Here is an 11,807-nt window from a genome sequence, read left to right on the forward strand (position 1 = left end):
TTTGAGGACAGCCTCAGCTACAAAGTGAGACCTTGTCTCAAAAACCAAAACGAATCCAGATGTAAGACCTTACTGACAGCTCATATACATATGTGTAAAAGAAATATCCACAGTCACCCAGAGAAGTTTATAAGCCTGTATAGGTCAGTTTCTGTTATCTGGGTGTACTCTGTGTCTGTTTCTTCTTGAGATAATATAATGTAATAATATAATTCTGCCTTTGCCACGTTGGACTGAACCTCACTAGCTTCTCCTTCATTCCTCTTGCCTCCCCCCGCCCCATACCCCTTCCAAAGCCTGTGAATGCTGCTGGTGGGGAGGACAAGCGAACTCAGTTTGAGGTGGTCAAATTTTCTTCTCTCCCAGCCCTTCTCGTACAGCCTACTATATCAATGTGTTTACCACAAAGATGAGACCACCAAAGTTTTTGCAGCACCAAGCAATTTACATTCAATAATAATAATAATAATAAAACCCTAAACAACAACATAAAACGTAACCAAGCAGGTCCCTGCATCTCGTGTCCCCCGACGACCTTTTCCTGCCTCCCGGCTCTAGAGGGTCTCCAGCCTCAACTCCACAGCCCAGCCAGTCAGAAAGTCCCTATAATTTCGGGAGCACCTGCCGCCCAATCAGGGTGCCCTTACCTGCCGAAGGTGAGGCATTCGCTTTCTTAAGCGACAGTTTTTTGAGCCAATCAGAGATGTCTCCAGCAAAGAACCACACCAATCCGACTCAGGAGGGAGGAATGTGCGGATTGCACCTGCACTCCGGGAGTCACTTAACGAGTCTCGGCTCCCTTCGCCAATCGGAGCGCTGGGTCGCGGGGCACCGCCCACTGGGCGTGGAAAGAGCCGGGCGGGGCTCAACCTGGGGATTGGAGTTCAGTCCCCGCGCGCGGCCGACCGTGAAGCTACCTGTTCCCTGGAGTGTGGCTGCGCCCGTCACGTCGGGATCGTCACCGTGATGGGCACCAAAGCGAAAGCCGGGAGGAGACAGTTACTTTTCTTCACATCTCTGGTCCTGTGTAAGTTCCCAGAGTTTCGGGAGGACTCGGTGGGTCGGAGGAGAGGTTGGAGCAAGGTGCGGCCCACGCTCCTCGCCCGCGGGAGGGGAGGAGTCCGGAAACCTGCCTGCCTGCCTCGCCCTCGGAGTCCACTTTTCCACCCTGGACTAGGCCCTCGGCTTTCCCCTCCCCCGACTCGGAGTGGCAGGCTCCCCTCCCCCATGCCGGTGAGCGGTGACCCCACCCCCAGACTGTGGGAGGGAGCTTCCCTCCTGTACAAACACCGAAAATAACTGGGAGGGCTGTTTTCATCATCCCGGGTCACCCCTGCTGATACCAGGACCCTCCCCACGTCCAACCATCTAGCTAGGCATTCGTTGCGCATGCACCTAGAACATCCTCCAATGACCCGGAGAGACCTTCTGCCTCTCACCCCGACTCTCTCTTAAGTGCCTTTGGAGAAAATGTGGAGGTGGCAGCGATGAAAGGTTCCTTCCCTGGCATTTGCAGAAGGGATCTCCAGCTCTTGTGATTCTTTGGATAGTTGTAGTCATTCTGGGAAAGAGCCCAGGTGCAGCGTCTGAAGAGGAAATCTAAAATACTCGGAGCATAGCATTCAGAATTCCTTTCTTGAATAACTACCGAGGAGTCCTTAATAAAGGTTGTTGACTTGAGTGACTATTCCCTGGGGGAGACTGGGTCTCTTGATTGGCTGGATATCCTCAGAGCCAGAATTCTGCCCTCCCCCTGGCCGAGTAGAGAGTTTTTGTTTCCTTTGTAAACTCCCTTTCCTGAGAAACAATGTGGTTCGCATGCTAGGGCATGACTATGTTTCTAGGTGTGTTTGCATGAGGCCGAGTGTGAGGTTGGTTGGTTTGTGCCTTGGTCAACCTGTGTCAGCACCTGTGTATTTATCTGTCTGGTTTTTTTCCCTCACCCAGGGACTTGGGTATGCTATGTCTGATTCTTCAGTGTCCATACACATATCTGTGCTGTGTAGCTTAGTCGGAAATTGTTGTGTAGGAGTTTGTTCCCTTCCAGGTTTATGTTTTAGAATGTAAAAGAAATGGGCCATTACAATCACTACTGGTATTTTCTAAAGATGGTTTTGATTCATATTTGAAGGGCTGAGATAGATTTCTTACCCAAAACAGACCACTCCTTTGTCCCTTAAGAGCCCTGGAGTGGACTAGACAGTTCTCTCTATTGTACAGATAAAGGAACCAGTCTAAAGACAAGAAATGACTTTTCCAGGTTGACCAGGGTGTGGAACCTGGGAATGGAACCAAAGTCTCCAGTCTGTCTTCCATTTGTGGACCCAGCTTCTCAGGCCACCCCAAGGCATAAGAAATGTTTTAGATAGTGCCTCAGAATCTGGTGTCTTATTAAAAAATTATCTCACTAGGGACTTTTCTTTACCTTTTCATTTCACTCATCCATTTTCCCTTTTCTTCAGCTCCTTTTTTTTTTTTTTTCCAATCTGTTTACAGCTTAGAAATACTAAGGGCCTCCACTGCTATGTTTTTGCTAACTTTTGAACTGTTTCTTCTGGGTTGGTGATGGTAGTTAGGCTTATGAACTTCCTGGAGCCACTACTTCCTTCCAACCCCTGCCCGCCTTCCTTTTCTCTTTCCTTAGTTTCCTGTGCTGATTCTGATAAATGGCCCAGTGAACACATACTAGTACTGAGAGACGATTGTGGTTTTGAACAAGCAATGAGGTTCAAAGGAAGCCCAAGGTGGTGTTGAGTTAGGCTAGCAGGTCACTAGATCCTGGAATAGCAAGTCTGGGGTATGGAGTAATGAACTTTGAGGCTTTTAAATCCAGGTAGACCTGAGGGATGGGGAGTGATTTGCTTGGTGCAAATGAGGATGGAAATGGGTGCCTGGCCACCTCACCTGGGTTCTAACTTTGCTCCCTTTTCTGCCTTGTGACCTTAGGTTAGTAACTCAGTCTTTTTAACCATAAAACAGGAGTAATAATACTCATCCTGTCCTTGCCGTGAGGATCAATGGAGATAATAGCTACATTACATATACATGAAGGGATTATTGTTGGGCAGCTATTACCCCTTTGGATTTTGTGAGGGTGAAAGAATGCTGTCCTCTGTAGAGTAGGTCAAAGGAAGCCAGGAAATTCCCAATGGCAAGAGTCATTTTTTTGAAAGTAGGGGTTCTTTGGGAGGGACATAAGCAACTGTTCCTATGTCTCTTCCTCCAGCCTTGCTTCTTGCAGTGGCCTCTGCCATCAGGGAGGAAGAAGAAAGGGCAAGATAATAGGAGCAAGCCAGCCAAGTGCAGGGACAGCTCCAGCCAGAACTTAGTGGGCATGGTTATATGCAGACATAGTGAGAGCTGAGCTTGGGAAGACTGAAGCTGGTGACCCAGAGTGCTGCTTTCTCTTCCCTAGAGAACCTGAACTTATAAGAGATTCAACTGCAGGTAGTAACCAGTGAATGGGTCAACTTGTTATGCCCAGAGGGGAGAAAGGTAATTCCTGGTTGGAATGCTGGCTTTTTTCTCTGTCCCCTCTTACCTGAGTGTGGAGTTCCCATACTTCTAGGGTAGGGGTGCTACTGCCCTGGGTCTGGGTCAGTTTCTGAGTCCTGGTGTTTCTTCCTGATGTTTGTGACTCAAACCCTTTTAAATATTTCTAACGTGCTGTTCAGGGGCAGACTTTCCTTACTTTACACTGTGGGTTGGTGAGTCATGCCTACTGACTGCTTCCTCTACTCCAGGGGAAAGAATTGTTCTTTGGAAGGCAGAAACTAGTGAATGGCATCAGCTAGGAGGAAGTGAGACTCCCTAGGATTCCAGTAGCTGATTCCATCACCTGATCTGTGATGATTCTCTTTCTGCGCCTTTGTGACCAGGGCTTGTCTGGGGTTGCCAGCCTACTTCTTGTTTAGAGTAGAGCTGTTACGATTCTAAAAATTATTTATTCAGAATGCATTCCTTGACTGGATTTGAGATATCTCACTCCCACGCTGTTGTCCCTCCTCACTATACCTCAAGACTTTCTTATGTATCTTTCTAGTGGTTTGTTATGCAGACACACGTGTATACAAATGTATATTTGTTTTCTCTCCTTTTTCTTATACAAAAGAGACGTACTGTATGCTTTAGATTGCATCTTATTTATTTTACTCTCTGTATCCTGGAGGTTTTTCAAGTGCTGGTTTTACTACGGGTTATGGCTTTGACGGTAGTCAAGGATCTGCCCAGCCTCCACACACAGATGGAGTAAGACCAGCCTGGACCCCCCCCCCCCCCAATGTCAAAATGAAGTGCTACTCTCATTTTGTGTGGTAGATTAGGGAATAATGGGGCTTGTTTTTCACCTCTGTGGCTTTGAGGGGAGACCCTAGGGATCTCTACACTGTACCTGCTTTCTCTTGACTGGCTCAGGTATGACCTAGGTGACCAAAGCAAATGCAAGTAAGGAAGTTTTTCAGTATTGGGAGGAGGCTGTGGGAAGCAGCAAGAGTAAATGTGTATTAGGGTTTTCCAGGCATTGAAACTCTGGTGTTCATCTGCCTGGGACTCCCTGATAAGCAGAGTTTCTGTCCAAAGTACAGCTTGTGTCATTTGTTTTACTATGTTGGGGTGGGACTAGAGGAAGCAGCTGGCTGGCCAGAAGTCTGATCCAATTCCCTGGAGTGAGTTCTGGGCTGGCAGGCTTGACTGTCCTTTGCCATGGGCAGATGGGGGATGGGGCTAAACAGGTAGAACTGGAAAATCTGCCAGGAGGGGGCAGGCGGGAGTCATGGAGTGAAGGGCCCCCCAACTTACACAGTCACTTTGCTTTTTTCAGAGGGCTGAGCCAGTTCATGAACTTTACTGAAAATGTAGACTTGGATGGCTTAGACATAGCCTGGTCTGTTGTAGGACTCACAGAGCCTTCTGCTTGCCCAGGTGTTCTGTATCTGATCCACTCCAGCCTCCTCCAGAAAGAGCCTGCCAACTGTGAATTTCATTCCTTGGCCCTGTATTAACCCCCCTCCCCCCTTGGTCTTTGCCCCGGGCCAGCCTTACAAGGTTCAGCCTCTACAGGTTAAGATCTGGTGAGGAAAAAGCAAGCTGGGATGAATGAAAGCCCCATGTCTGGGTTCTGATTGTATTACAGCATCAAATTCATTTGTTAATCAACAAACAGTACTGTTTACTGTGTTCTAAGCACTGTGCTAGAGTTTGAGGGGGGTACTGTAAGAACTGTGCTTTCAAAAAGCTCTGAGGATACTGGAGAGATTGGTAACAGCATCTGTTAGGTAAACTGTGGACACACTGTAGCTGGTAGCTTTAGGAGGCCTTAGTTCATTTACCATGTAGTCTTTGGAAGTTCATAAGCCCAGATTTGAAGTGTGGATGCATTTTTGAGAAAACCAGAGACTGGCTGCCTGGTTTCCCTCTTCTTCCTTCCTTTTGTTTTAATCAAACAAACTAATGGCACAGAAGCAACTTAAGGAAAACTCTAGTAGTTAGAGAAAACAAAGGGTTTCCTATTAAAGCAGTGGACAGAAGTAACTGTTCTCTTGTTGCCTGGAGCCTACATATTCAAAAACATGGTTGTTCCATATGTGGTCTCCAACCTCTGATCACCTCCCAGGAGTGCTTCAGGGTGATTAGGAAGCATCTCAAGGCAAGCACAGAGCTAAGTGCTGGGGAGGATTCTGGTGGACTTATTTCTTTGTTCCCAAGAGCTACAGACATGATCCCCAACTGGAATACATAGAAGAGTGTGCCAGGGATTGTCAACAAAGCACAGGATGTTTGGGGAGCTTAAAGGGTAAGGAATGCGGTGGCTTTTGTGCTGGGTGTGGTGTCAAATGTAGTAATGTCAGCATACTAAGGCTGAGGTAGGCCTTTAAAAAAGTTATCTGGTAAAAAAGTTATCTGGGCAGGTGTGGTGGCAGCATGCCTTTAATGCTTGCACTTGGGAGGCAGAGGCAGGTGGATCTCTGAGGTCTGAGTCCAGCTGGGGCTACAGGGAGACCCTGTCCTAAAAAGAAACAAAGGAAAAAAAGTTCTCTGACAATTTCATGTATGTATATAATGTATTCTGATCACATTCACCTCCCCCCATTCATATCCTCACGACTCGCTTTCCTCCCAGTAAATCCCCCCCTTTCCCATTCTTCCCAGTAAATCCCCCTCCCACTTTTATGTCATTCTTGACACATCCCCCCTTTGGTCTTTTTGAGATAGCATCTCTCTATAGCCCCAGCTGGCCTGGAACTCATTATGTAGACCAGGCTGGCCTGGAACTCACAGAGATTCCCCTGCTTCCACCTCCCGAGTGCTGGGACTAAAAGCTTGTACCACCATGCCCAGCTATGGGTTGGTTTTTCTTTTTTTTCTTTTTTTTTAAAGACTACATTTCTGTTTTTGTATGCACATGTGTATGTGTGTGGTGCACAAGCCATGGTGTGTATATGGAGGTCAGGAGAGGACTGATAGAAGTTGGTTTTCTCTTCCATATGGGTCCTGAAGGTTGAACTCAACATTTACCTGCTGAACCATCTTGCTGGCCCTGTTTTACTTTTTAAAAATTGATTATTTATTTATTTATTTATTTACTTATTTATTTATATTTTGGTCTTTTTTAAGACAGGGTCTCCCTGTAGCCCCAGCTGGCCTGGAACTCACTGTGTAGACCAGGCTGGCCTTGAACTCACAGAGATCTGCCTGCCTCTGCCTCCCAAGTGCTGGGACTACAGGCGTGTGCCACCACGCCTGGCTTTGTTTTGCTTTTTTAAAAATTTAAAGTGCACCGGGATCATGCTCTAACCACAGAGGTCAGAAGAGGGTGTCGGATTCCCCTGGAACTGGAGTTATGGATGGTTTTTAATCACCTTGTGGGTGCTAGGAACTGAATCTGGATCCTCTACAAGAGCAGCTAGTGCTCTTAACCACTGAGCCATCACTTTATTTTATTTACAAGCCATGCCCTTGTATTTTTCCTTTAAATAGATATAAAATAATTGTTTGTGTATGCGTGTGTGTGTGTGTGTGTTTGTGTACAAGTACAAACATGTGTAGAGATCAGAGAATAACTTCCAGTATGTGGTATCAAACTCAGGTCATCGGGTTTGGCAACAAGTACCTTTATCTGCCGCGTCTATGCTCCCTGAGCCTTGGAGGGGGTGGTAAAAACATATCATTTAGAGCTGAGCACTCAACAGTCATTTATGCTCAGCATCTTCACCAGTTGTGAATCATTAACCACCTTTTGCTGCAAAAAGTAAGTTTTTCTCACCAAGGCTGAGAGCAGCACTAGTCTATTGTTATAAACATAAATATTTAGAAGGCAGTTTGACAATATGTCCATTTGGCAAAACAAACAGGTTAATCCTTAGGGCCTATCACCTCCCCAGCTAGGCTTTTGACCAGGTCCACAGCACCAGGCATGAAACTTCCTTCTGTGGAGCAGACCTCAAATCCAATCAGAATGCAGTTGGTTACCCCCATAACAATCTTGTCGCTATTGTACCATTGGACACATCTTGCTTGGCAGGTTGGTATTGTAACATGCAAGATCCACAGCTGAATAACACCAGTGATGATGTTTCTCCTCCAGCTGCCTACATAGAACCTTCTCGCACTATGAAAACTAGTCAGCAGGGAGGAAGCTTCTAGTTCAGTTCCAGCTTGACTTCTCTATGTCCTGCAATCAAAAATGTGCTGTATCTTCAGGAATAGGGCCTTAAATTATTAAAGCTCATAAAAATTGTTGGGTGTGGTGGTGCCTATTTGTAATCTCAGCATTACAGAGCCTGAGGCAGGAGGATGGTAAGTTGGAGTCCTGTCTAGGCTACATAGTGAGACTGTCTCTCAAAGCAAAAACAACAGGAACAGAGCACTTAGATGCTCAGTGTGGAAAAAATAGGAAAATATACGTGGTCATGTGTAACATTATCTAGAGTTAAACACTTGTCACTGTAGTCATTCTAGTGATGTGTGATTATGTGATGTATGTATACTAAAATATAGTTTAAACAAGATCCATTGTGTTGTATGGCTATACCATATTTAACTTTTTAACTTTTGTAGTGCTTTTAATTTATTTTTTCTTTACTAGATAACAGATAACAGTAATAAAGGTAATAATAATTTATAATTAATTAAAGTTTAATAAAAATAATTAAAGGTAAATATAAAGATTATATATTAATCTTTAAATTTACCTTTAATTATTTTTAGGCTAAAAATTTGGACTGTGGGATGTAAGGGATCAAGGAACATTTGAACAGAACCTTGAAGAATGGATGAGTTTTCTTTGCTTGGCCAATGGAATTGAGAATGTAACAGTAGTTTTGGGCCTCAGAAGTGTACAGACTTAGGGCTGGCACTGTGGCTCAGTGGTGGAACACTTGCCTCACATGCAACAGACCCTAGGTTCAACCCCCGGTACTACCAAAAACAAACAAACAAAATCAAAAAGATTTGGACAAGCTTGGGTTAAGACTCCTACTTCCTATAAGGTAACTGTGCTAAGCCTTAGTTTTCTCATCTGTAAAATGGGATGAGATGACCCATTAGGTTAAGTGCTTGCTGTGCAAGCATGAGGATCTGCATTTGGATTACCAGCATCCATGTAAAAAAACAGAACACAGTAGTGCATACCTGTAATCTCAGTACTGGGAGGTAGAGACTGGAGGATCCTGGGAGCTTGCCATCTAGCCAGTCTAACCAGGCTCAGAGATCACCTCTGAAATAATGAGGTGGAAAGTGATAGAGGAAGATAGATACCTGACAATCTCTGGCTTCCACATATGCATGTATAGGTATGCCCATGCACATACGTGTGTACATGCAGGCATACACCACACACAAAATAAAATGGTAAGATAATAATAGTACTTTTCTCGTTTGGCGTGGTGACGCACACCTTTAGCCCCAGCACTAGGGGGGCGGAGGCAGGTGAATCTCTGTTAGTTCAAGGCTAGCCTGGTCTACCTAGTGAATTCCAGGCCAGCTGGGGCTACAGGAGGACCCTGTCTAAAAAACAAAGACAAAAAACAATAGTACTTTCCTCATAGGGTGTTTTTGGTTTTGTGGGTTTTCTTTTTTTTCTCTTTTTTCTTTTTGAGACAGGGTCTCACTATGTAGCCTTGGCTGGTAATGGAGCTCACTGTGTATACCAGGCTGTCCTTGAACTCAGAGATCTGTATGTCTCTGCCTTAAGAGTCCTGGAATTAAAGGCATGCACTACTATTCCTCGCCCTTAAAGGGTTTTGTGAGAATTTAATGAGAAGGTGCCCCAACTTTAATATGAGGGCTCTATATATTACTCTATATGTCACTATTGTTGTTTTGTTTAGTTTTTTGAGACAGTCTCACTATATAGCCCTGGCTAGCCTGGAACCTGCTATGTAGTCCAAACTGCCACCGGAGTGCTGGAATTAAAAATGTGCACCACTATGCCTGGTGCTGTTATTCTAGTAGTCACAGGACTCTGTCTAGACTGAAGGGAAGGGAACTTAGACTCTACCCTAATTCTAAAAAACGTGTATGTAGGAGGAGATAAATACTTAGATAAGCCTGACTATTTTGGGAAAAGAATTTGCCATGCCTGTTTTGTTATTATTATTAAAGTACATAGTGGTTTCTAGGAATTATATAATCAATGTTACAGATTTATATATTAGGCTCCTGTATCCTTGTTTTCGCTATCTCCATTTTGGGTTACCTGTGTTTAATCAGAGTTTGAAATATTAAAAGGAAAATTCCCAAAATAAGTAATATATGAATTTGGGATGGCTTTTGTTATTGTTTTTTCTTCTTTTTTATTTTCATTTACTTATTTTTTAAAAAATATTTTGCTTGGTCTTTTTTGAGACAAGGTCCCCCTTTAGCCCCAGCTGTTCTGGAACTCACTATGTAGACCAGGCTGGCCTTGAACTCACAGAAATCTGCTTGCCTCTGCCTCAAGTGCTGGGATTAAAGGTGTGCACCACCACGGCCTTTACTTACTATTTTTATTTTATGCATATTGGTGTATTGCCTGAATGTATGCAAGTACACCTGTGTTGTGCAATGCCCTTGGAGATCAGAGAGGGTGTTGGATTCCCCTGGAACTGGAGTTATAGTCAGCCATATTAGCTGCCATGTGGGTGCTGGGAATCGAACACTGGTCCTCTGCAAGAGCTGCTAGTACTTTTTTTTTTTTTAATTTTTAATTTTATCTTATGTGTATGAGCATATTGCCTGCATGTATGTGAGTGCACCCGTGTCGTGCAATGCCGTGGAGTCAGAAGAGGGCTTTGGATTCCCCTGGAACTAGAATTATGGACAGTTGTTAGCCACCATGTGGGTGCTGAAAATCAAACCTGGGTCCTCTGCAAGAGCAGTCAGTGCTCTTAACTGCTGTACCATTTCTTCAGCCCCAATAGTATATAAGTTTTAAATAACTTATTTTAGTGTATTTTATTATGAGTTATTAACATTTTATTGATTCTAATTTATGAATTAAACTTTATCATAGATATGTGTATATAAGAGAAACCATTGAATATTTTGGGTTTGGCACTATCTGGTTTCAGGTATCCACAGCACATTTTGGAATGTATCCCCTAAGAATAAGGGGAACTAGGTACACACCCAACTCTTGCAGGCATGTCTCTTAAGCTAGGCATGGTAGTACATGCCTGTACTGCCTGCATTCTAGAAGCAGGCGGATTGCCATAAGTTTGAGATCAACCAAGTCTAATTGATGAGTTTCAGGCCAGCCAGGGTTATATTTTGACATGCTGTCTCCAAAACCCAAAGTGTGTATAAGGAAATAGAAGAAGTCATCTCTCTAATGAAATCATGTGGGGCTGATTTGGCTGTAGTGTCTTGTGTTTATCTAACCACTCCCCCTTCTCCTCACCTAATTTATTTTCTCTTCCTTTTCCTTTTATGCCTGTGTGGTTCTACTTATTTCCTTCTCAGCAAGTGTCACCAGGCCACTTGTGCTTTGGTTTTGAAACTTATCAGACTCAGACATGTGCTTCCCAGCATCTTGTGGGTGGAGTAATCTCACATTTCTTCCTCATCTGTTACCTCAGTTTACCTTTAAGTTTATTTTAACATCCTTCACTTCCAGGTATACCACTGTTTAGATACTTCCTCCTTTCTTCTGTCTCTTTCCTTTCTCCCCTCTCCTCTCTATTCTGTTCTCCCTTTATAGTGCTGGAAATAGAACCCAGGGTCTTGTGCAAGCTGGGTAAGTGTTCTACCATTAAACTGCACCCTGAGTCCCCAGTCCTCCATTTTTTGTCTATGTGCTTGTCTCTTCCTTTTAACTTTGTTTGGTCTTGTGATTTATCTTTTTTTTTTTTTTTCCCTCTCTCCTCCCCTCTCTGCTCTTTTATTTCCTTTGGTATTTATCAGAGAGGGTTTCACTCTGTAGTCCAGCTGGCCTCAACCTCAAAGTAGTCCTTCTGCCTCAGCTTCCCAAGCATTGAGATTACAGATGTGGACCCCACCCCCAACTCCCACTCCCACTCCCAGCTCCTCTTGTTTTTAAATTATATTTCAGATACACTTGCTTATTACAGAAATACAGAACATGGGTGCACAGATAATCTGTACTATCAAGTGGAATCATTCTTAAAGGTTTTTGGTGTCTATACTTGGGCTGTTTTTATTGTTTATAAAAATGAGACTAGGAGCTGAGCATGGTGGTGCACGCCTGTAGTCCCAGCACTTGGGAGGCAGAGGCAGGCAGATCTCTGTGAGTTCAAGGCCAGCTTGGTCTACATAGTGCGTTCCAGGACAGCTGGAGCTACAGGGAGACCCTGCTTCAAAAAGACCAAAAA

At 44.3% G+C, this 11,807-nt stretch overlaps 1 protein-coding gene across 1 annotated transcript in view; it reads left to right on the top strand.

The window, feature by feature from the left end:
* Positions 1-671: 671 nt before the first annotated feature.
* Positions 672-11,807, top strand: part of F11r (F11 receptor) — a 28,055-nt gene continuing 16,919 nt past the window's right edge. Inside the window, exon 1 of the mRNA XM_008848022.3 lies at positions 672-1,027. Within this exon, the coding sequence (XP_008846244.1) occupies positions 967-1,027 (61 nt within the window). The 5' untranslated portion in view covers positions 672-966. The remainder of the gene's footprint in view (positions 1,028-11,807) is intronic.

Source organism: Nannospalax galili, unplaced genomic scaffold, assembly GCF_000622305.1.
Source record: "Nannospalax galili isolate Female #2095 unplaced genomic scaffold, S.galili_v1.0 scaffold484, whole genome shotgun sequence".
NCBI classification, from domain to species: Eukaryota; Metazoa; Chordata; class Mammalia; order Rodentia; family Spalacidae; genus Nannospalax; species Nannospalax galili.